Source organism: Notamacropus eugenii, chromosome 5, assembly GCF_028372415.1.
Source record: "Notamacropus eugenii isolate mMacEug1 chromosome 5, mMacEug1.pri_v2, whole genome shotgun sequence".
In the NCBI taxonomy this organism is placed as follows: Eukaryota; Metazoa; Chordata; class Mammalia; order Diprotodontia; family Macropodidae; genus Notamacropus; species Notamacropus eugenii.
This window is the reverse complement of record NC_092876.1, coordinates 369,973,527-370,000,021: the sequence shown is the minus strand read 5'-3', so window position 1 is coordinate 370,000,021 and position 26,495 is coordinate 369,973,527. Positions and strand designations below refer to the sequence as shown.

Genomic DNA, 26,495 nt, shown 5'->3' with positions numbered 1-26,495 from the left:
CCTCCTCTTCAAGGAGCAATGATCAAAGAGTGAGAGGGTGGAGGCAGAAGAGGGGAGGGACCCCCTCAGGCTTTCCTGTCCCCACTTAAGCTCTCCCAGCCACATAGTTCGCACGTGGATACCGTGCGATAGCCCCTTAGCTAATTAACAAAAAGGTATGCTCAGACCATGGACCAATCTCAAGGGTGGGATGCTCTCCCCAGCAAGTTTCCACTGGGAAGAGGTAGGAGAAACAAGAAAGCTTGAGTCTCACTCCTCAATTCCCAGCTGTTCCCTGGGGGGCCTCATGAGAGCTCAAAATCAAGAAGCCCTCATTTTTACCTGCCCGAGACCGTTGATGTGAGAACTGAGCTTACACCCCAACAGGTTTGTTTCTCCAAAAGAATCCTTCCTCAGGTAAAGGCAGTGCATGAGAAAACAAAAACATCATTTTACTAATGCCCAGTACTGATATCATCACCTTTTATAGTGTTTTCTATTGTCATATGAGTTTTAAAGTTCCTTTTTCTATTGGGCTCTAGCATGGTCATTTTGGTGTAAAGAAAATCTTGTAGCTGGCTGAGGCTTTTCATATAGTAAAGAATTTAGTGCAGACTTCCAATAATTAACAAGAGAATTTAACTGGTTATTGGTAAAAAGAACTCTGGCTCCCTAGATATTGTTAGACTACCTCCTGTATCAATTTATCAGATGGAATTTTTTCCTCTTCTCCCATCATTGACATGTAAACCTTTTTATTTTTCATTTGCCTGCTATACATTTTAAAAGCTTATTTTTGAAATGTAAATCCTAACTATTTCTTCCTCCTCCTCTTCTTCTTCTTCTTCTTCTTCTTCTTCTTCTTCCTCCTCTTCCTCTTCCTCTGCTCTACTCCTCTTCCTCTTCATCCTTCTTCTTCTGCTTTTTGTCTTCCTTCCTCCTTTAATCCTTCTCCTTCTGTCACTGGAAACTATATAAACCTTAGGAGAATTTGGTCTATTGCCCAGAGGTAATGTAGAACTCTGAGTCTGTGCTGAGTATATATAATAAAAACCATTTAAAAAAATGTCTCTGCATGTTGATAAGTATACCTATCAACAAATCCTTAGCTATTCCCATATCACTATCACCTGCTCCTCACTGACCTTTGTAGCTTTGGTCTATTGCCATGAACCCCTTTCATATCTCTTATGGCATGATAGTATTCCTTTATATTCATAAATCAGAATTTGTTTAGTATTTCCCAATTGATGGGTACCCCCTCCCATAGCTCTTGGCAGGACGGCAGTAATCAGTAAATGCTCTCCCCCTGCCCCCGCCTTGATGACCTTGAAAGAACCATAAAATATTTCCCCAGAAAAACCCTGGATCGGTGGGAACAGCAGAGGGGGCAAATAGTCTCCTAACACCTGAGGCTAGGAAAATAGCTAGGGGATTCCTCCTACTGTGGGGGAGGCAAACTGGAAGGACAGAGGACCCAGGGCAGAGGAAACTCACACTAGGACCCAGGCAAACCTCAGGGCCAGGGGAGGAGCCCCAGGAGGGGTGGAAGCTCACACTAGCATCTAGGCATGCCTCAGCACTCCAGGGGAAATGGGAAGACAATAGGGCAGCTGGAATCACCATCCCCTAAGCTTGCCTTTGCCTCAGTTCAGCTGAAGAGATCTGCTGTGACCAGACCACCACTCCCCCACACTTAACAAGCTAACCCAAGGGCTGATAACCTGCTCTTAGCTTTTTCACACAAGTCAGCTCAGCACCAAGTTCTGCAGCTTCTAACTGAAAGAACCAGAAGCCACAACAACACACAATCATGATCATGAACAAGGAAAAGCAAAATAAGTGCGAAAATGTCATAGAATCTTTCTATGCGAATAAAGACCCAAACACAAATACCAAAGAGGTCAGTACTGAGACTGTACTTCCATCTGAAACTTCAGAAGGGACTATGAACTGCTCGCATGCAGAAACAACTCTCCTGGAACCGCTGAAGAAGGAAATAGAAGAAAAACTGGCCAATGATTTTAAAATTATAAAAAAAGAATTCTCTGATTCTCTTTGAAATGGAAAATTGAACAAATGGAAATGGAAGTACAAAAATTAAGTGGAGAAAATAACTCCTTAAAAGGAACAACTGGACAGATGGAAAGGGAAGCATAATACATAACTGGGAAAATTGAACAAATGGAAAAGGAAGTACAAAAATTAACTGGAGAAAATAACTCCTTAAAGGGAAAGATTGGACAGATGGAAACGGAGATGCAGAAGTTAACTGAAGAAAACAATTTGATAAAGATTAGAATTGGGCAAGATATTCCACAGACATTCTAAACTCAATATAGCCAAAACTGAATTCATTATCTTTCTCCTTTTCCTAATTTCCTGATTATTGTCAATGATATCATCATTTTCTGAGTCACCCAAGTTTATGACCTAGGTGGCATCCTCAACTTCTCACTCTTTGTCACTCCCTCACACCCAATCTGTTGCTGTTGTTGTTGTTCAGTTGTTTCCAATGCTTCCTGACCCCATGGACCATAGCAAGCCAATGTTGTCCATGGGGTTTTCTCAGTAAAGATATTGCAATAGTTTGCCATTTCCTTCTCCAGTAGATTAAAGCAAAAAGAAGTTAAATGACTCAACCAAGGTCACCCAAACAGTAAGTATCTTAGACCAGATTTAAACTTAGGTCTTTCTGACTCCAGACTCAGCACTCTGTCAAGTGAGCCATATAGTTGCCTCCTAGGCAAACCTATGTACTTAACAGAGGTTAAGTAACTGACCCAGTTAGTAAATGTCTGACATCAAATTTGAACTTGAGTCTTCCTGACTCCAGGCCCAGCTTTATATCCACTCAACCACCTAGTTCTATTGCTAAGTCCTGTCAATTCTACCTTTACAGTATCTCTCATATATGCTCCCTTCTCTCCTCTGATATTGCCACCACCCTGCTGTATTATGCCTAGACTATTCAGTAACCTCTGGTTGGTCTCCCTGCCTCAAGTGTCTCTCACTCCTCAATCTTCTATTCAACCATCAAAGTGATCTTCCTAAAGCACTTGTATGATGATGTCACTCCCTTACTCAGTGAAAGCCAGTGCCTCACTCTTACCTCCAAAATCAAAGATAAAATCCTCTTTTTTCACTTTAATGCCCTTTATAACTTGGCCCCTTCCTGCCTTTTCAGTAACAGTGGCCTCCTTTCTATTTCTTGAACAAGACTCTTCATTCTGTGTTTTTTTTTATTGGCTGCTACCCATGGCTGAACATTTTCTTCCTTGTCTCTCTCTCTCCTGACTTCCCCTATTTCCTTCAAGTCTCACCTAAAATTTCACCCTCTGCAAGAGGTTCTTTCTGGTCCCCTGTGCCTCCCCTTTGAGATTATTTCCAATTTATCCTGTATGCATCTTGTTTTCATTTTCTTGTTGTTTTCATGTTTCATGTTAATAGATTGTAAGTATAGTATATAGAACAGTGGGTCTAGAGTCAGGAAGACTTGAGTTGAAATCCAGCCGCAGGAATCTATTAGCTGTGTGACCCTGGGCAAGTCACTTAGCTCTGTTTGCCTCAGTTTCCTTTTATGTAAAATGAGCTAGAAAAGGAAATGGCAAATCACTTCAGTAACTTTGCCAACAAAACCCCAAATAGGATCATGAAAAGTCAGACACAACTGCAAAAAGACTGAACAATAACAGTATCTCCAATGATTAGCTCAAGGCTTGGCACATAGTAAATATTTAATAAATAATTGTTGACTGACTGGAGTGTTCCAAACTAAAGTGGCATCTTCACTGGCCATGATTTGGACACTAAAACACAGGTCAGAGATGTTTGGAAGGAAGGATATTTTATTTTGTGTCCCAGTTCTGGAGGATTGTAGTCATCCCTCCCTACCTCAGTGTGTACTCTGGATTTCTATAACAACCCCCATCTTATTGTAGTGTCTTTACAGAAGAAAGGTAAAGGGAACAAGCTGTGGATTCTTCCAAAGTTCCTTTCCAAATCTACCTGCAAAGGGCCTTGGTGAACTAATCTGAAAGCAAAATATGTTAGCCAAAGCTTCCTAAAAGCTATTCTCAGTAATTTCCTTAATTTTCTTGACTGGAAGTAGGTAGGAGAGTAATGGAGTAGGGGTGGTTGTGAAGGACTGGGTAGAATGATATACCTAGATTTTGGGAACTTTTACTTTAGAAAGGAATGTTTCCCCTCCTCATTGTTTTCTCCCCTTCCTTTTTCCCTTCTCTCCCTTCCAGGCTCCCATAAATAAAGGCAGAGGAGAGAAGTCACAGAGATGTTCCTGACCTTAACCTGCATAGGGAAAACATATTGAACAGAGGAGTTCTTGCTAGCATTCTCAAAGGGAAGTTACCCTTAAATGTAAATTATGGGTTTTCAGACTGATGTAAAAGACCTTTAAAAAGTTATTGGGAAAGAATTAGAAATGCTGACTCAACTTGTTGAAAAGTATTGTTAGGGGAGAGTTGTCTGGTCTGAGAAATATTTGTAAAATATTTGTATGTCAGTAATGATGAATCATCGCTGTAGCAACATTAGAAGATTATGTGCTCCTGAAAGAGTTAGAGCTAAAAAAGACCTTAAACTTCACCTTCACCACCTCCCTCATTTTTCAGATAAGGACTATTAGAATAGCCTTCTAATTGGTCTCTCCAACTCATCTCTCTTCACACTTCAACTCATCTTCCATACAGTTGCCAAAGTGATCCTCTTGAAGTGTTAGGTATAGGCCGGTGGTGTGCTGGAACCAGCTTGAATAGGCTCTCTAGAGCAGATTGTTAAATTTTTAGTGTGAGCATTTATACCTTGGAAACCACTACAGATCAGGCTTTGATTTAATGTTTATTGTCCTTGACTTAAGAAAGGAGTCAGGAAGGCCTGAATTCAAATCTGGCCTCAGACACTTACTAGCTGTGTGAGCCTGGGCAAGTTATTTAATTCTATTTGCCTCAGTTTTCTCATTTGTAAAATGAGCTGGAGAAGGAAATGGCAAATCATTCCAGTGTCTTTACCAAGAAAATCCCAAATGGGGTCACAAAGAGTCTGAAAAACTCAACAATGATGACTCTGAATGAATTATTCCACTGCTCTGGGTTTTAGTTTTACTGTCTATAAATTGGGGCAAGGAGAAATATGACTAGATGTCTCAAGACTGCTTCAACTGTCAATCCATGCTTGCCATGATAGCCTCAGTTCCTTCTACCCTTTAGAAGAGTCTTCATGAATTGTGACCAAAAAATCACCACTGGGTGTCAAATCCTCCTCAAAACCACATAAATAATGCGTGGTGCTTAGAAAAGACATACCATCTCATATTCAAAGCCTTTCTAGCACAGGAGGACCTGCTGGACCTTTTTATTCTATGCATTTAGTCTCTGAGAACCCATCAGTGTAAAGAGCACTTATTTAAGACTGGAGATGGGGGAGAGATTCAAATTTCAGCACTGCTACTACCTACCTTAGATGAATCATTTAACCTCTCTGGTCTCAGTTTCCTCTTCTGTAAAATAAGAGCTTGTCTATAGAACCATCTAGTTTTAGTTCTATGACTCTAAATCCTCTAATTTTATAGAATGTTATCACATTACATCACAATTTAATTTCTTTGGCATATAAGGAGATTGAGCAGCGATATGTTCTCCCCTAAGTATAACTTGGGCAGCTAGATGGCACAGCGTGTAGAGTACCAGACCTTGAATCTGTAGGACCTGAGTTGAAATTTAACCTTAGACATTTACTCTCTGTGTGACCCTGGGCAAGTCATTTAACACTGTTTGTCTCACTTTCTCATCTGTGTCTTTGCCAAGAGAATCCAAGCTGGGGTCATAAAGAGTCAGACATGACTGAAAACATCTGAACACCATACAAGTATATCAAATCTTCCTGAATTCAGGCCCAGTATCCTATCCACTGAGTCATCTAGTTGCCTAAGCACTACAATAGCCATTTTAGAAAGATGAAATAGGGGCACAGAGTGGCTAATTAACTTGCTTGTGGTCAAATGAATATTGCACTTCTGTTTCTTAAACTTATGTTCACGACTGTGGCATGAGATGCAATATTTGAAATGAAAAGTCTTCCTTTCTAAAGGCCAATAACTGTGCAAAATCCAGGCACAATCTCTTAGTTAAACAAATAAGTTTCAAAATTGAAATGGAAGCAGAAAATATACCAGACCAAATTACATTCTGACAGACATGATTTGTCCAACAACAAAATAGAAATAATTCTGTCATTGAAAACAGGATTGTGAGAGTCTTAGGAGGATAGAAGTATTTAATATTTTATCAGCCCTTGCTCCGGAATGCCTACTTCTTATACTTGAGTTTGTTTCTGCTGACTATTGATTGAAACTGGCTTTGTTAGTTTGACTCTATGGTCAAAATACCCTACTTCCCAGTTATTGAATTATCTGGCTGCTTTAGTATGAAACATATTCTGTTTTTATATTCATTCACCCAATTAATTTCTGCTTAGCATTTACAGTGTGCCAAGTTGTTGTGTTCATTTTTCATATTTGAAGACCAATGACATCATGATGTTGGGGGTCAAAGCACCATGTGTTTGACTGTGGCTGGTCAATCCAACATGAGGTTGGAAGGCTCTACCACAGGTTAGCCACAAATGATCCATTTGAATATTTGGGATGGAGATGTCTCTAGATTTGTGCAAAGTGCTGTGGGAGACAGAAGAAAGGATAAGAGCTGAGCCTCACTCTCCTGGAACAGTGTAGGAAGGGAAATTAGACATGTACTAGAAGAATTAAAATGGAAAGTGTTATGTGGAACCACAGTACTATGGATTGTAAACTTTAAACCCTAACTCTCAAATCTCAGATCCTAACTTCAGATTAAATCTCCAACCAAAAACCAAACAAATTTGTACTCCACTAACTTAGAGTTTCTGATACTTTGAAGAGGAGGGTACAGTTTACCCTTGTTAAGTCTTTCTATTTCTTCCATACTCAGCTCAAAGCACCTCAATTTGTGATCTCCATGTATACACTCTCTTCACTCTATGTAAATCTCAACCTCTAATTTTTCAAATTGTAAATTAATATTGTAAACAAGACTTTAGTGGAATTCTTTTAATCAATTAATTGATCAATCAATTCATCAAAAACTATTTATCAAAAACCTACTATGTGCCACCATGCTGGGCACTAGAATACAAATTAAATAAGCCCTACTCTCAAATATGTATTCTACTGGGAGAGAAATCTACAGACATAGATATATACAGATATATGTATAGATATGTACATTTAATGAGGGAGAGCATTAGCAGCTGGGGGATCAGGGAAAATTTTATGTCAACAGCAGGGTTTGAGCCCCAATTGAAGGTCATGAGTGAGGAGCAGAGAAAAGAATGGTTTGGCTGAACCCTAAGGGGAGTAATGTATAATAAAGAGGGAAGGATAAACTGGGGCTAGGATATGAAGGACTTTAAAAGCCAAATACGAAAATGAAGACAACCCAATTTTCACAATTGATAGTAGTAGTAGTGGTAGCTAAAACTCATTCTCATTTATTCATTAGCTTATACTTAGCCTAATTAGATAGGCTAAGTTTGGGGGAAAAATTAAGATAGCATTAAATTTAAAGTATCATTTAACTGAGACTTTTAACTAACTCAAATTGGTCTAACTTCAATTATCTCAGACAGGTGGAAATTTTCCTGTATATTCAAATGTGTGTAAAAATAGAATCATATACTCAGAGTTGGAAGAGGCCTTGGAAGTCATTTAAGTGCTAGGTCAGGACTTAGGAAGACCTGAGTTCAAATCTAATCTTAGACACTTATTAGCTATGTGATCCAGGCAAGTCACTCACTCTCTGTTTGCCTCAGTTTCTTCATCTAAAAAATGGAAATAATAATACTACTTACTTCTCAAGGTTGTTGTGAAGATCAATTAAGATAGCACAGTGCTGGGCACAGAGGGAGCACTATATAAGAGTTAGTGATTATTATTCCATAGCTTTGATTATTTGATAATGTTCGGTTTAGCAGAGCCAAAAATTTTCCTCCCTTCAGCTTTCACCTATTGTTATTAACTCTGTATTCTCAAGTCAAAGGGGACTGGAGCTATGATTTTGTTGGTATAGGGAACTTTAGGTAAAGAAAATCCCTCTGTCAGTGTACGGCAACACCTTAGAGTCTTAGCAACCTAGAACGCTGAAAGGTTAATAACTTGACCAAGGTAACACAGCCAGTATGGGTCAGAGACTGGGTGTGGACTCAGGTCTTCCTGGTTTCAAAGATGGCTCTGTATCCACCTATATAACATTGCATCTTGCCAGTCCTAGCAGAATTTTAATCCCTTTTTCACAGGTTACTGTTGTTGTTGAATTGTTTAAGTCTTGTCTGACTCTTTGTGACTCCATTTTGGGGTTTTGTTGGTAATGATACTGGAAAGGTTTGTCATTTCCTTCTTTAGCTCATTTTACATATGAGGAAATTGAGACAAACAGGGTTAAGTGACTTGCCAGTTAGTAAGTGTCTGAGGCCGAATTTGAACTCAGGAAGATGTAAGTCTTCCTAACTCCAGGCCTAGCCCTCCATTCAGTGTGCTCTTCAAAAAACAGTCCTCATGACTGTCTTAAATCTTTGCTTTTCCAGACTAAACATCTGCAGTTTCTTCAACTGATCCTCCTAGGGCATGTTGTCCAGTCCTCTAACCACACCTGTCTTTCTCTAGATTTGCTCCATTTTGTCAATGTTGGTTCTAAAGTCTGATGTCCATACTGAATACAATATATCAGCTATGGCTTCGCCAGGGCAGAGTAAAATACGTTTGTCACTGTCCTCTTCTAGACACTATGTTAATGGAATCTAATAATGACTTGTACTAAAACAACCTCCTATGGGTAAATTCTTAGAGAAAAACAGATATAGATGTCAAATTAGAAAACCAGTGTAATGAATAACATAGTTATCCTAAACATCATGAAAAAAAATCTCTAAGATCTTTTTTGACTCTAAGATGACCTGATTATTTTGAGCATCATTTTTCTACTTCCTTTTATTTCCACATTTCAAGATGATTGGTCTTATCAGTATGTGTACCTTTAACATAGCACTTCTGAGGAATAGTTAATTAATCATTAATAAAAAATAAATCAGCTGAATAACTTTGCATTCCTCAGGTCTCTCTTCATCTTTATCCAATTCTTTGTTGGGGTATAAACCCATTCCAGAATGTATGAGTCACTTGGAAGCTTTGGTCAGAGGCCTGAATAGAGTCATTTAAAAAGTGCTTCCGGGAATAGGTCTTTGACTTACAAAGCTTGTGCCAAAAACAAAGGAATAGTAATTGAAACGGTTGTAACTCATAGATCTTAGGAAAAAAAATCAAAGTTTCATAGGGATAATTGGAATCTGAACTAACTAGACAGTCCAGTGCTTTTCAATCCTTACCATGGGGATGAAGAAGTGGTAAGATTTATGTGCTGTTAAGAAATGAAGAACAATTACAATATCTTTCTTTGTCTCCCACCTATTCCCCCAAGAGGGAATGATAATGCCTATGAAAAGGATTTTGAGGTCAAGGGCAATGGAGGTGAAAAAGGAAGACAAAGGAGGAAAGAAAGAAAGAATGAAAGGTAGAGGGAGGGAAGAGGAAGGAAGAAGAAAAAGAAGGAAGGAAGAAAGGAAGGAAGGGAGGAAGTGAGGGAGGGAGGGAAAAAGAATGAAACAAGGAAGTGAGGGAGGAAGGAAAGAGGAAAGAATGAAGGAAAGAAAGAGGGAAGGAAAAAAGAAGGGAAGGCCAAAAGAAGGAAGAAAGCAGGGGGAAGAGAAGTAGGAAAGAAGGAAGGATGGATGGAAGGAAAGAAAACTGTTTTGGTTTTGGTGGGGTTAGAAGGAAGCATCTGATCATTAACAGCATGAGGTCCATAGACATCACAGCTTCAGATTAGAGAAATCCTTTTTTTAATTTATGCTCTCCAACCCCTACTGCTCATGCAAGTCTGCATATGCAGGAACCAGCATAGTTTGGATGTATAAATATCTCACTCCTTTTTTTTGTTGCTACTACTTAATTAACTGTATCACCCCAAAATTCCAAAATGATTTCACAGGTTTTCTTTATCTATGGGAGCAGTTTGTACAAATTACCACTTTTACCCCACCTAAATACAAACCTTTACTAATTCCATTTTTTCCCCTTTTTTGCTTTAAACTTCCAATAAGGCTAGAGGAAAAAAGTTCTGCTTTTTCTGCCAAATCTTTATAATTCAGCATTTAAGAAAGAAGTACTGTGCATGAAGGAAAATATTTTAAAGTTGGGTGACAATGTGCTGAAGGCTTCCCAGACTCACACCAGACCTGCACATGACTTTGCTGGAGACATTGTACCTCAGTGGCTAAAGGGCTAGTCCTAGAGATAGAAATGCCTGGGTTAAAATCTAGCCTCTGACACACTGGGCAGCTAGGTGGCACAGTGTTTCCCATATGTGGTCATGATCCACAGTTTAAGAAGCACTGAAGGGATTTGCAAGTTCAAAAAGTTTAAGAAGTCCTGGTTTAGAGCACTGGGGTTGAATCAGGAAAAGTCATCTTCCTGAGTTCAATTCTGGACTCAAACACTAGCTGTGACCCTGGGCAAATCACTTAACCCTGTTTGCCTCAGTTTCCTCATCTGTAAAAATGAGCTGAAGAAGGAAATGGCAGACCACTCCAGTATCTTTGCCTACAAAACCCCACATGGGGATCACATGCACTGGGGCATTTGGCAGTCACTTAATGTCCCTGAGGGTCAGTTTCCTTATAATAGTGATAATCCCACCTGGAGTACCTGTCTTACAGGACTATTGCAGTGAAATGATGTATGTAAATGTAAATACTCTTATAAACATATATATTGTATTTCTCTTCCCATGTCCCACAATATAAAATCTTTGAGGACTGGACAGTATTTCATTTTTGTCTTTGAATCTCTAGTTTGAATCTCTACAGCAGATTTTTCTTTTGACAGAATATGTGATTTAATTGGTGAGACTCTCCAAGAGGAAACTCCTTACTGACACATATCAGTATCTGCTCTTCAATTTATAGTTTTAAGAAGTTGCCTGGGGGCACTGAGAAATTATGCAATTTACCCAGGCTCACACAACTACTTGATATCACAAACTGACCTTGAATTGGGGTTTTCCTGATATTGTGGCTGGGTCCCAGGCCATCCGTCTAGCTGCCTCTCATTTAGTAGGAGCTTAATAAATGCTTATGCACAGCTTGATAAAATGAATGTTAGTTATTAGCTTGGTATGCATTGGCTAATATACACAGTTCTAGGAAGAACTTTTATTTTGTCAATTTTCAAAATAAGAGTGTTGTTGGTTTGCCTGTGATATTGAACATAAACAGCCATTATGGCTTTATTTATTCTATGTGCCTCACAAAATATAATGTTTATCCACCTTCCAATAATCCAACAGGAACCATTAACAGAGTAAGCTATTTAATGAGTCATACAGCAAACAAAATAGGTCAAGCTAAATGAATCAGAACCTTGCAATGAATGGCCATTCAAAGCTGCCTAGGAACCAATGCAGGTCAAAGTTTGCATGTGAATTTAATTATATTAATTATACGTATGCATATTTAATTTATAATAACCTACTAATTGAAACTAAATTGTGAAAGCACAGAAAGTTAGGTCCTGAGAGGGCCTGTCATTTAGTCCTTTTCAATTGTGTCTGACTCTGTGACCCCATTCAGGATTTCCTTGGCAAAGATACTGGAGTGGTTTGCCATTTCCTTCTTCAGGTTATTTTTATAGATGAGGAAACTGAGGCAAACTACTTTGCCCAGGTCACACAGCTGTTAAGTGTCTGAAGCCAGATTTGTACTCAGGAAGATGAGTCTCACTGACTGCAGGCCTGGCACTCTATCCACTGTGCCACTTAGCTGCCCAGAAGGAATCTTAGGGATCTTTTATACCACTCAGTTTTGCCCCTTCTTTTCCCCTTTGTCTCTAAAAACATATTATGTTCTATGTGGATTGGTTCTCTGAGAGGAGAAAGAGGAAAGGTATTCTGTATGAAAATTTGATGTTACAGAAAATAATGATACCAAGAAATGTAAGTCAAGAAAAGACACAGGAATAAAAATATTGGGGTGCTACTCCAAACTGCAGACTCAAGAAGTATCTTGAGAAATGGTTTCCAGTTATTTCCAAACTGGTCCTCTGACTGATTTAATCAATTAACAAATATTTATTCATGTTTACATAGTGACATTCCTCAGAACCCTATTATTCCCATTCTGAAGGTGAGGAAGCTGGGGCCCAGAGAGCTCTAGTTACTTGTTCTTGGTTACAGAGTTAATGAGATTCAAACCCAGGATCTGAATTAACATAGCTTCCTTTCCACAGTGCCATGTTATGGGAAGACAGTTGCTTCCTTTAAAAATTTTTTTTTATTTATTTTTCTTTTTAATTTTTAAATTTTTTTAAATTTTAAATTCTAATTAATTAATTTTAAAACTAATTTAAGGAAGACAGTTGCTAAGAAGGGATGATAAGCAGTTTCAAATGCTGCTGGGTGATCACAGAGGAAAACAAGGGAGAAAAATTGCATTGGATTCAGAGATTAGGAGAGTATTGATGACCCTGTTGAGTCTGTTTCTTACTAGAGCACATAGCATCAAGTAGGAGTTGTACACCATTTTATACAAAGCAACTGGGTTAATATTAGGTAAAGCAGTCAATAAAGCATGTGGCCTAAAGTCAGGAAGACCCAAGATCAAATCTGGCCTCAGACACTTACTAGCTGTGGGACCCTGGGTAAGTCAATTTTGTTTGCCTCAGCTTCCTCATCTGTAAAATAAGTTGGAGACAGACATGGCAAATCATTCCAATATCTTTGCCAAGAAAACCCCAAATGGGATCATGAAGAGTCAGACATGACTGACATGACTGAACAACAACGTGTTGTATCTGGAGGATACAAGATAGAGCACATGGTTGAAGGCATATATACATACACCTCATTTTATACACACATATATACACATATACATTCATATATACATATACACATGTGTGTGCATATGTACATATGTATATATAGCATATTTATGGGCAGGTAGACAGCTGGTTTTAGAGGTGATGATGAATTTTAGACAGGCTGATCTCGAAATGAAGGGTTAATTTTTTTCTCATATTGTTAGATTATACTCTTAAGTGATTGTGGAGGCTCAGCAATGTGCCAGGGCTTGATTTAGTCAGAACACTATCATCTGCAAATAGTAGCATTTTAAAAAGTTTTTAAAAATTAATTAATTTATTTTTAGTTTTCAAGATATTTTGACAAGGTTTTGATTTCCAAATTTTCTCTCCATCTCTCCCCTCCCCACCAAGAAACCATGCATTCTGATTCCCCCTTCCCCAAATCTACCCTCCCCTTTGCAACACCCCTCCCTCCCCTCATCCCCCTCCTCTCTCCATTCTTCTAGGGCAAGATAGATTTCTATACCCCATTACCTGTATTTCTTATTTCCCAGTTGCATGCAAAAACAATTCTCAATATTCATTCCTTAAACTTTGAATTCCAACTTCTCTCCCTTCCTCCCTCCCCACCCATACCCACTAAGAAGGCAAGCAATTCAGTATAGGCTACACATGCAAAAGACTTCCATAATAGTCATGTTGTGAAAGACCACCTATATTTCCCTCCATCCTATCCTGCCCCCCATTTATTCTATTATCTCTTTTGATCTTGTCCCTCCCCAAAAGTGTTTACTTCTAATTACCCCCCACCTCCCATTTGCCCTCTCTTCTATCATCTCTCCATATCGCACTTATCCCCTTAATCCCCTACTTTCCTGTAGTGTAAGACAGATTTTCATACCAAACTGAGTGTGCATGTTATTCCCTCCTTAAGCCAAATGTGATGACAGTAAACTTCACTTTTTCCCTCTTATCTCCCCCCTTTTTCTCTCCATTGAAAAAGATTTTTCTTGCCTCTTTTATGTGAGAGATAATTTACTCCATTCCATTTCTCCCTTTCTCTTTCCAATATATTCCTCTCTCACCTCTTAATTTTATTTTTTTAGATATCATCCCTTCCTATTCAACTCTCCCTGTGCCCTCTGTCTATATGTATATAATCCCTCCAACTCTCTAAATACTGAGAAAAGTCTCAAGAGTTACAAATACTATCTTTTCATGTAAGAATGTAAACAGTTCCAGTTTAGTAAGTCCCATATGATTTCTCTTTTCTCTTTACCTTTTCATACTTTTCTTGATTCTTGTGTTTGAAAGTCAAATTTTTCATTCAGCTAGGGTTTTTTCATCAAGAATGCTTGAAAGTCCTCTATTTCATTGAACGTCCATTTTATCCCCTGATGTATTATACTCAGTTTTGCTGGGTAAGTGATTCTTGGTTTTAATCCTAGTTCCTTTGACTTTTGGAATATCATATTCCAAGCCCTTTTATCTCTTAATGTAGAATCTTCTAGATCTTGTGTTATCCTGATTGTATTTCTACAATACTCAAATTGTTTCTCTCTAGCTGCTTGCAATATTTTCTCCTTGACCTGAGAACTCTGGAATTTGGCTACAATATTCTTAGGAGTTTCTGTTTTTAGATCTTTTTTCAGTAGGTGGATTCTTTCAATATTTATTTTACACTCTGGTTCTAGAATATCAGGGCAGTTTTCCTTGATAATTTCATGAAAGATGATGTCTAGATTCTTTTTGTTCTTCATGGCTTTCAGGCAGCCACATAAATGTAAAATTGTCTCTCCTGGAACTATTTTCCAGGTCAGTTGTTTTTCAAATGAGATATTTCACATTGTCTTCTATTTTTTTATCCTTTTGGTTTTGTTTTGTAATTTCTTGGTTTCTCATAAAGTCATTTGCTTCCATCTGCTCCATTCTAATTTTTAAAGAACTATTTTTTTCAGTGAGCATTTGAACCTCCTTTTCCATTTGACTAATTCTCCTTTTTAAAGCCTTCTTCTCCGCATTGGATTTTTGGACCTCTTTTGCCATTTGAGTTTTTCTTCAGTATTTTTGTTTTCTTCAGTTGTTTTCTTCAGTATTTTTTGGGTCTCCTTTCTCAAGCTGTTGACTCACTTTACATGATTCTCTTGCGTCACTCTCATTTCTCTTCCCAGGTTTTCCTCCCCGCCTCTTACTTGATTCTCAAAATCCTTTTTGAGCTCTTCCATGGTCTGAGACCAATGCATACTTTTTGGAGGTTTTGGATGTGGAAGACTTTGATGTCTTCCTCTGATGGTATGCATTGTTCTTCCTCATCTGAAAGGATGGAAAAAAATACCTTTTCTCCAAGAAAGTAACTTTCTATAGTCTTATTTCCCCCCCTTTTGGATATTTTCCTCCCAGTTAATTGACTTTTGAGTCCTTTGTCAAGTGGAGGGTATATTCTAGGGACCTGTAAGTTCTCAGTTTCTCCAAGGTGGCACAGTCAAGGGAGAGGAGTTTACTCCTCTCTTGTCCTGTGCTCTGGTCTGGGAGCAACCAAAAGCTTTTCTGCCCAGGATCTGGGAGTAGGATTCCCTCTCTAAAGCCACCACCAGCTCCATCCAGCCAGTGCTCCTCCTCACTCCAAGACCACCACTCGGAACTGAGTGCAGATCAACTGCTCACCTTCCCCAGGATATTTAGTGCAACAGCTCCAAAAATGGATGTTGCTGCCACTGTCTGGGGCAGCCTAGGGCTGGGGCTATGGGAGGACTCTGCTCCTTTCTCACCCAGGTAAACGAGCTTTCTCACTGACTTTTGAAGCTGTCTTTGGTGTTTGTGGGTTGAGAAATCTGAGAACCACAGCTGCTATCCATGATTCCACGCCCTGAAGCCTACTCTAGTCCTGTCCATGCAGCCCTGTGCAGCTGGTGAGTCTGGTGAGATACACCTTTCCTGTCAGCCTTCCAGGCTGTCTTGGGCTGGAAATCTCTTTTACTCTGTTGTTTTGTGCCTTCTACTGCTCTGGAATTTGTTTAGAGTAATTTTTTACAGGTATTTTATGGGCTATGGGGGTAGAGCTAGAGCAGTTCCATCCTGTTCAGTCATCTTGCCTCTGCCCCCCAAACAGTAACATCTCTTTCTTCTATAGAGAATTCCTCTTCCATTTGGATTTTGTTTTGGACAGTGACAAATACTTTTGGCAAACATTTATTCCCCTCTCCCCTCCACCCTGAATTGTTTGTTGCTGCCCTTGAGGATCATGAAATAATTTCTGTGGTGGCCCCTTTAAGGAATTTTGCATGATTTAAAATAGGTGTAGCAGACAGCCTATTGATGGAGGAAGTATTTTGCTCTATAGAATGAAATGGTGGCCCATTATAGGATTGTCAGCAAAAGCTATTTACCGTCTTCTTAAATCTGTCCCATACATGGAAGTCCTCAGTGGGTTATGTTATTTTCACAAACATTTGTAGAAATAGGAAAACTTGAGGAAACAGGGGAGTTATTAAATGTTGATATTTTTAATTGTGTTTATATTCACCCTACCTCAGTATCTATCATCATGTTCTCAGTCAACTTCTAAGTCATTCAACTCTTTCACCTTTCCCTTCCCTCCAAACAACTGACATCTGATCACTTGCCAAGTTTTGTTCACTCCATATACATGATAATTGCATGTATCTGTCCCCACTCACAAAGGTATCACTCTAACTCATGATCTTTCACAGGACTGGTATTCCTGCCTTAGGGGAATATCTGCACTCCCATCATTTTTCATAGAACTGGTAAAATAATATAATCATTTCACTCTTCTGCTTGAAAACTTTTAATGTGCCCTAGTGCCTCTAGGGCAAAACACAAATTTCTTAGCCTAACATTTAAGGTTCTCCACAATCCAGCCTTAGCTTATTTCGCACCACAGTCTTTACACTACACCCTGACCAAATTAGACTTAGTGGTTCCCTGATCTTGTCCTGCTGGTTCTCACAAGCCTGTCTCTCTCTCTCCCTTCCTTATCACTCTCTTCTTTCAATGGCCTATTCATCCATAAATTGCCTCTATTTTCAGTTCTCTCAGAATACTTTGTTTGTATCATTCATTTATGAGCCCCTATCTCAATCTCCCCTCTTATATACTTAACTGTGAACATATCCTTTCTCCTTTAGTAGCCTATAAACTATAGTGACAAAGTTGGGCAGTTTACACACTCCCCTTTTCGAAGTAGGGGCCACTCCAATGTCTTAAGGGTTCACAGTTCTGTGAACTGGCTGTGCTGGTTTAAAGAGGATCAGGGGGCAGAGACACTTGAGAGAAATATGTGGTTGCATCTCTGAAAGTGCCTACAGCAGATAGAGACCTTATATTGGCTTAGGAAGATAATAAATTTAGAAGTCATAGTGAATGTGATCGTTGAAGTAGCTCCAAGCCATAATTGTTTCTAAATGGAAAACTCCTGCAAGGACAGAATTATTAGGCATCTTCTGCCATGATGTCATTTCAAACCTCTAGAAGAATCATACCCTTTAGGAAGTTCTCCTTCAAATGGAAAAAGGGTGTGAGCACATCCCAAGAGTGGTAGGTAACCACTGTAGTTGAATCTTATTGCCCCACAAGGCAAGTCATCAGGACTTCACGAAATAGCAGGATAACAAGTTAAGGTTTCTGGTCTACCAAGAAATTCCTAGTGCTATCTTCCTTTGCTTCAAGGAAATACTGAATTTTCTCTTGAAGGAAGAAAGGAAATAAACTTTTATTTAATACCTATAATATGCCAGGGGGGGTTAGCTAGGTAGTACAGTGGATAGAGTACTGTGCTGGGAGTCAGGAAGACATATCTTTATGAGTTCAAGTTTGGCCTTGGACATTTCTTAGCTGTGTGAACCTGGACAGGTCACTTTGCCTTAATTCCCCATCTGTAAAATGAGCTGGAGAAGGAAATGGCAAACCACTGCAGCATCTTTGCCAAGAATACTCCAGTGGGATTATGAAGAGTCGGACATGACTGAAATGACTCAATAGTAATGTGCTGTAATAGTAGCTATAATAGTACCGTGCTAAGCTCTTCACTATTTCATTTAATACTCACAACAACTCTGGTAAAATGGTTACCTTCTTTTGCAGTCAAGGAAACTGAGGCAGACAGAGGATAAGTGCCCAGGGTCACATGGCCTATAAATATCTTATGTCATATTGTAACTATGCCACATAGGGGCCTATCAGTAAAAAAAACAAAAAGCAAAAAACAAACAAACAAAATCTCTGGTTGTATCTCATAGAAATATAATCATTTACTTAGACCTACAAGAGAACTTGTAGATCATAAAGTTCAGCCCTACTATTTTACAAATGAAAAAACTGAGGGCCAGAGGAAGGAAAATGACTTTCCCAAGGTAACACAAATAGTAGGTAAAAGAGCTAGAATTTGAACCTCTGTCCTCTGATTTAAAACACTTTGCACCAGGTTGCTTCTCTCATCCAGCAAAAGGTAATTTTTAACTAATGAGACCAATGGAACTCATCCTATTGGAGTTCATAGCCATTCCTATTGTTGAACCCTAAGGGAGTATTTTGTTTTGGTGTCCTTTCTAAGAGAAAATATTTAGTTTTTGTACTTAGATCTTTCTAAACACAAGAGACAATTATTACAACTTGATATGAACTATTAGCACTACTCTACAGCTTTCCTAGATACAGCCAACCCACCAATGAGCCCTTGATTACAGCATTTACTGCGTATACAATTCAGAAATTAATTATCTACTATTTTGTGTAATTTTCTGATTGTTTCATGTATATGGATCTCACCTCTCCAGCTAGATTTTAAAGTTTTTGAGGGCTGGGATTGTGTCTTATTCTTCATCATTTACTCCAGGAGTAAATGTAGTACTGGCCACTACAAAATGCATGAGATGCAACTGTGTAGTCATCAGCCAGAAAAGTGTCACACAGTAGATCCTAGAAGCCACGTTCTGTGGTATTGAAATTTTTGTTTCCCTCATAAGATAGTTTTTCATTTATTTAGTTAGAGTGATTGACAATCAGAGAATTTTCTAGTTTATCAAATGAGGTTTCTCATCAGTGGCCAAGGAAAGTTTTGTATTTTGAATATTGTTTCTCTTAATAACACATAAATCATAATAATAATAATGTAGAATTGCATGGCCTTTCATGCTTTTCGAAGATTTTTGTGTATCTGATCTCCTTTCTCTTCTTTAATTTCCTTTTTCAACTTATTCTTTTAAAACAAATTTATTTTCAATTTTGATTTCTCTTCCTCCCTCTTGCCCCTTCCCCACCCCACTGAGAAGGCAAGAAATATTATACCCATTATATATATATATATACACACATATGTACATATATGAAGTCATGTAAAACATATTTCCATATTTGACTTATTCCTTAAAATTAATAAAAATGTGTTCTCTAAAAATGAACTCTATACTGATTTTTTCTTCTTTTGAACTTTCTGTTTTGGTATGTATTCAAAAAAAGGTGTCTTACCTTGCTGGGATGTAAGCAGAACCATGTGAAGCCAGATAATAGCAAGGGATATTTTAAATTTCAGGAAAAAACCTTCAGTTTGTCCAAGACTGTCGTATTTTCTTCCAGAGGAAGTCATTCTAGAACATATAAGAGAAAAACAATCTATAATCCGATTTAATTTAATTAAATAAACAATTCTTTTAAAAGTGTCTATCATTAAAAGTGCCAGGCACTAGGTATACAAAGTGAAAATAAAAACTACTACCTACATTCAAGGAGTTGATATTTTAGTAGGAGGTTTGAGAGGATAGATACACATTTATATAGATATGGAAATATAACATATATGCAAAATTATACAAAGTAATTCCAAGAGAAAGAAAGCAGTAGCAATTGAGGGTTTTAGGAAAGGCCTCTTGTAGGAGATGGTACTTGACCAGTATTTTGAAGAAAGCTAGGAATTCTAAGAGTTGGAAGTGAGAAGAAAGTGAACTCCAAAAATGGAAGACCAACTACACCATGGAAATGGGAGATGGAAAGTTGTGTGAGGGGAAGAGCTAATAAACCAGTGTGGTTGGAAAAAAATAGTATAGGAGAGAAAATTATAAGAGATAAGATTGGAAAGGTAGATGGGAGGCAATCTGTGATAGGTTTTAAAAATTATAGATTGAAAATTATGTTTTGTAGCCTAGAAGAAATAGGGAGCCACTGAATATTTTTGAATAATGGAGTGCCATGATCAGATATGTGTGTTAGAAATATCATTTTGGTAGCATTGAGGCAATTATGTGCAAAACTGTGCTAAATGAAGCATAAGATGTAAAGATAAAGAAGACATAAGGGTTTGTGATCTAGTGGGAGACACTAGTGCCAAGGGAATGATTCTTTCCTAGAGTATGGCATGATCTTGGACTAGGGAGAGAACTCTAGGATCAGTCAATCAGCCAGTCACCAAACATTTATCATTTACAATGTACCAGGCACTGAAATAAACACTAGGAATACAAAGAAAGGCATGCATAATCCTTGGATTCTCTTTTATTAGGAGAGACAGTTTGTAAATAACAAGATACGTATTGAATAGAGAGAAGGTAATCTTAGGGGAGAAGGCATTGGCAGCTTATGGGATCAGGGAAAGCTTTCTGTAGAGGGTGGGATTTGAGATGAATCTTGAAGGAAGACAGAGAAACAAGAAGCGCAGATGAGGAGGGAGAGCACTGCAGGCATAGGGGACAGTAATGAAAACGCATGGAAATAGTAGATGGAGTATTGCTTGGGAGTAATAGCAAAGGAAAGGCAGAGTAGTTGAATCACAAGGTGTAAAGGTGAGCCCAAAGTGAGGAAATAAATGGTTTTGAACTCCTTGGATGAGTTGAATTCATGAGTTCAAAACTTGATCATTCCATATTAAAATTAGTATGACTTCATTCTTTAGCTTTGCCACCTTGTGTAGGCAAGCACTAAGTGTTGCACATGATTGAAGGAGGCAATGGTGTAATTTGTTGTTCTTCAGTTGTGTCCAACTCCTTGTGAATCTTTTTGGGATTTTCTTGGTTTGACATTTCCTTCTCTAGCACATTTGGCAGATGGCATTCCCTTCTCCAGAATATTTTACAGATAAGGTAAACAGAGTCAGTGACTTGCCCAGAATCACGTAGCTAGTAAGTATCTGAGACTGTGTTTGGATTCAGGAAGATGAGACTTCCTGACTCCAGATCTCTGTGCACTGTGCTACCTAGCTGCCAGTGGTATATAGAAAAAATGCTAAACTAGAAATCAGGACATTTGGGCTCTAGACCATCTCTGGAACTAACTTTCTGTGAAATCTTTGGAAAGCTAATTCACCTTCACTCCTTTTTTGGCTTTCTTATGAACTTGACAAACATCAACAAACACGAACATTTCATTATGTAACAATAGGGGTTACTAAATTAGGCTCCAGAGATGTTTTGATGAGGTAGATTTAAAGGCCCAATTTCATAGTATTTCTGCCATTGTAAGCATAACATGAAATATATGAAAGGTTTATCAATATGCCCGTGGACAGGGGAAGAGAGAGTTTGAGATCTCAGTCTTGTGTTACGGAAGATCACTTTCTACTGCACTAATACCAGAGTTGCCCTGTGTTCTCATACTATAAACAAAGGGACAGGAGGAAACGCAAAGGATGTGGATGACCACAGGAAAAACGGTTGTTTATAAAAAATTAGATTAGATTAGTCAGATGCAGTCTTTAATAGAACGAAAGGGAATGCTTAGAAACTATTGCCAGTTGCAGTTAGCTGAATTAAGGCACAGGAGGTGATGAGGACTGCAAATTGTCCCATATCTATTATCTTTTTCCTTCATCACTCCTGCCACTGGAGCAAGCACCCATAATTTTAAAAAAATCATTACAGTTTTACTCCTTGAAGCTAAACTTCTGTATAAATATTTTATATGTTTTGTAGTTATTTTTAAATTTATCTTTCCGTCTCCTCCTGGAGGTTTCTATTGCTAATATATAGAAAGACTAACACTTTTTATAAATTTATTTTATATCCTGCTACTTTGCCTTTATTATTTTTTACTTCCATTAATTTTAGCTAATTTTTTAGGATTCTCTAGATAAACTGTTATGTTTGATACAAAACTCAATAATTTTGTTGTCTCTTTGCCTATACTTACTTCTTCAATTTCTTTTTCATCTTAGAATTTAGGTTAGCATTTCTATAACTAAATCATTGGTAATAGATATCCTTGCTTTCCTCTTGATTTTTTTTGAAAAGGCTGTAAGTATTTTTCTATCATTGTAGGTGTTGGTTTTAAATATACTATTTACCATTTTAAGGAAGTCAATTGATGATATATTTTGTCAAAAGTTTTTCTGCTTTTATTGGTACAATAAGGTGATATTTGCTGCTTTGTCCTTAATATGGTCTACTATGCTCATAGTTTTCTTGATATTCAACCAATCCTACATTCCAAGTCATAGTGTATGATATTTTAAATATGTTTTTTGTAGAATCTTTGCTAATATTTCATTCAATATTTTACATAAATATTTATTATAAATATTGCTCAATAGTTTTTCTCTGCTTTATTTCTTCTTGGTATAGGTGTCAGGAACATACTTATCTCATAGAAAAAGTTAGGTCAGAAACCTTCTTTTCCTACTTTTTAAATCAATGTATGTATTATTGGAGTTAATTTTCTTTGGATGTTTGATAGAATTTACTTATATACACATCTGGTTCTGATTTCTTTTTCTTTGAGCATTCCTTTACAACTAGTTCAATTTCTTTTTATGAAAAATTCTCTATTATTTTTCTTTTATTCTAAATAGTTTTAAAATTGCAAAATTAATATATTTCATTTGTTATCACATACACACACATGCACACACACATATATATACATATACATATATACATATATATATATATATATACACATGTATGCATATACACATGTATCTCCTATATCAGATTGCTTACTGTTTCAGGGAAGGGTTGTGGGGAAGAAGGGTTAGAATTTGAAACTCAAAACTTAAAACAAAAGCAAATGTTAAAAATTATTTTTACATGTAACTAAGGGAAAGTAAAATAATATTTTAAAAAGAAATAAAGCTAAATCTACTTGGAGACAATGCAATCAGTAAAATTTAATGAAATACATATATTTTTTAAAAAGCTCATTTGGAACAATTGCATTAGCAAAGAACATGACAAGAATGACATATACCTCTCCCTGTTCCCATATGGTTGTAATTTCCTCTAATATTGTGCTTGTTGGTGTTGGTGTTGTCAATTTACTGGACCTATGATTTCATCAGTACAGGGGAACCTCTATCAATACATATCAACACTTGCTATTGTCCTAATTGTTGCTGTTATACTGAAGAGTCAGGAACTGAATTCTCAGAAAAGGATGATATGACTTCACAGATGGTATCAAATAAGAGACTAGAAGAAGAAGAGATGAATAATGGTACCTGGTACTTGTTGAAGGAGGATTGGGATAGTTATTTATTGACCTGACATTGAGAGGTCAACTATCTTCCCAGGGAACATATTCAGGAATGTGATGGCGAACATCCCCAAATCTGTCAAACCTGATTACTCTTATCCATTTCTGATGATATGTGTGGGTACAAATAGTACTGCCAGAAGGAATCTAGAAAGCATTGCTAAGGATTAAAAAGCCTTGGGCAAGAAACCAAAGACTTGAAGGGAACAGGTGGTGATTTCATCACTCCTGCCAATCCAAGGGGCTTCAGGAGAGAGACATATTTGGAAAGTGAGCAGTTCATTAAGAAGACAGTCTTTGAAAAAGAGATCTTGATTTTTGGATCGCAGCTAAAAATATAGAAACTATGGGTATTTTAAAAAGGGATAGAATACAGACCTAGTTAAAAAATGTATTTTCTGGAGTCTTACAACTAATTAATGGGATTTTACACTAAGAATATATGTTTGTTTAATTGAATAGAATTTAAACTGCAAAAAAGGGGGAGGGAGAACATTGTTTTTGTATATGTCCTGAACCAGATACCACAAAGAATGCCTATAATATAAAAATAGAAGTAGGGATGACTAGAAATTCACAGGGGACAAAAACCAAGAAAGGAGTCAGAAATAAAAGCTGTTGTTATAGTTGACTCTACATAATGTGTTAAATGTGAGTATAAGTAAGGTAACCTAGAGTTTTTAATTTCAGGAGTTAAATAAGCATAAATGGATGAAATGTGAATGGAATAACATTTATTAAGTGCTCACTGTGCCATCCATTGTTCTAAATGTTTGGCATTCAAATAAAAAAGTAAAACTATCCCTTGCCCTCAAGGAAGTTATGTTCTAATGGAGGAATCCAGCATACATAGAGGAGTGCAGACCAGAGGCTGAAATTTTGGCCAGAAAAGTTACAGGGATGATGAGTGAAGCCACTGAGGAGAAGATTGACACCCCACCCCAACCTCCTTCAAGGAGTAATGCCGAAGTTGATTTCCTCTAATCCCAGGACTGGAAAAGGGGAAGAAAAGAAGAGGAGAGGAGTAAAGGAGAACCCATATATGGTGGCAATGCAGCTGGCAAATAGATGTTTGGAGAGTAGGAAATATAGAATGGTTAGGGTCTGCCTATAACTGTGGGTCTGTCGAGACATTTAGGCTTGATGGGATAAGGTCCATTACTTGAAACTGACTGCTGATGGTTATACCTTATTGAAAAGAATTGGTAACATGGGGTGGGGGTGGGAGGTGTGGAGATTAGCATAGTATATTAAGAATGTATACTTACAAGAAGAAATCTAAGAACCATATGAGAGAGAATATTTAGGTGAAAATCAAAAGAAAAAAGAAACAAAAAAACCCCCACACACCATCACTGGAGTATACTGTGGATTACATGGATAGAAGGATGAAAAAGGCAGGGAGTTCAGGAAACAGATCACAAGTCAATCCCTGAGACATACTGGGGTTTTCAATTAAAGGGAAATATGCAGCGCTCTCTCTCTCTCTCTCTCTCTCTCTCTCTCTCTCTCTCTCTCTCTCTCTCTCTCTCTCTCCCTCTCCCTCTCCCTCTCCCTCTCCCTCTCCCTCTCCCTCCCTCCCTCTCTCCTTCCTTCCTTCCTTCTCTCCCTCTTTTCCTCCCTCCCTCACCTCTTCTCCCCTCACTTCTCCTCCTCTCTCTTCTCTTCTCTTCTCTTCTCTGCTCTTCTCTTCTCTTCTCTTCTCTTCTCTTCTCTTCTCTTCTCTTCTCTTCTCTTCTCTTCTCTTCTCTTCTCTTCTCTTCTCTTCTCTTCTCTTCTCTTCTCTCCTCTCCTCTCCTCTCCTCTCCTCTCCTCTCCTCTTTTTTTTCTGCCAAAAAAACAGAACATCTAATAATTCCTTGATTTGTCTTAATGATAATCTATCTTTCAAAAGGTGGGGAAACAATTGGTCAAAATCTATTCTATATCTGATTCCCATCAACTAAGGAGAGTTGGTGCCTAGAGATGATAGGACTTATGGCCAAAAATGATTGATCTGTCATGTGTTTGTCTTTGTTTTTTCGAAGAGGACCATGACACCATGACATGACTTGCAGTTGATTTTGATTTGAGTGAGGGAGTGCTGTGCAAGGTCACCAGCCTCACTTTCTCCTCCTGAGTCATCTGGATCCAGATTGATTTGTCATAGAACTTGAGAGAGAGGACAGGAAAGTTGGGCATAGTGTTACATGCATCTTTGATTTTGAAATAGAAGAATTCAAAGGGGTCAGAAAAAGAAGATAATTAATATCCTAAGGATTAACATTCTACAGGGATAGTCAGCTTGGCAAGGATGGGGAAAAGAGAGGTAATTCCAATGAGGAAGAAAATGAGAGTTTAATGAGTCTATTGTGAATACACAGGAAATGTACAGATTAACTTAAAAGGATATGCTTAGAAGAAGGAATCAAAGGTAGGTAATGCAGGCTAAATGAAAGTATGCCTTTACATGTGAATCTTAGATTGAATTAAAAAAAAAAGGCATTGTATGCACAGCTCAAGAAACGGTGTTTCTGTTGTATTCTACCATGGTCACACCAAAATTGAAGCACTGTATTCAGTTCCGGGTGTTGCATTTTCAGAGACTGGAAAGGAATGCTGGAGCCCACAAAAAGGGTACTTCTTTTTAAGCTATTCTGGGGAAAAGAGATGGGGCTGGTGATTAGGGTGGATAACAGAGAGAAGGGGAGCTTGATCAACTTTTATTTTGCTTCTGATAGTGAAAGGACTCAAGACTATGCTGTATGAGGGTGAATGGAAGGAAATGGAGGAAGTTATCCTAGGGAAAAGATGACTTTAGAGAGGAGCAGTTAACAGCTGGTTTCAGTTATCTGAAGATTATAATGTGAAATAGGGATTATTTTGCTCTCTTTGGTGCCAGAAGATAGAATTAATGGAAGTGATGCAGATTTCTATCTAAAGTAAGAGAAAGAAGATTCTATCAATCAGACCCATCCAACTGTGGGATGGGTTACCCCAGGAGGCAGTGGGTTCTCCCTCTACGAAGGTCTTCAAGCAAAGAGTAGATGTACACTAATTGTGTATGTTGTATAAAGGATTCCTGTTTAGGAATGGG

General features: G+C 37.9%; 1 protein-coding gene and 1 long non-coding RNA gene across 12 annotated transcripts in view; one reads left to right on the top strand and one right to left on the bottom strand.

The window, feature by feature from the left end:
* The window catches only part of ADGRG2 (adhesion G protein-coupled receptor G2), a 178,896-nt gene that overhangs the window by 81,653 nt on the left and 70,748 nt on the right, over positions 1–26,495 (bottom strand). For 10 of the 11 annotated variants that reach the window (XM_072614198.1, XM_072614196.1, XM_072614197.1 and 7 more), the window contains one exon: positions 19,430–19,548. In XM_072614198.1, the coding sequence (XP_072470299.1) occupies positions 19,430–19,547 (118 nt within the window). In that variant the 5' untranslated portion in view covers position 19,548. Of the gene's footprint in view, positions 1–19,429; positions 19,549–25,049; positions 25,248–26,495 lie in introns of those variants that run through there. The other variant, XM_072614199.1, reaches the window with a different exon arrangement.
* Positions 1–26,495, top strand: part of LOC140506724 (uncharacterized) — a 92,455-nt gene that overhangs the window by 22,072 nt on the left and 43,888 nt on the right. The window lies entirely within an intron of this gene.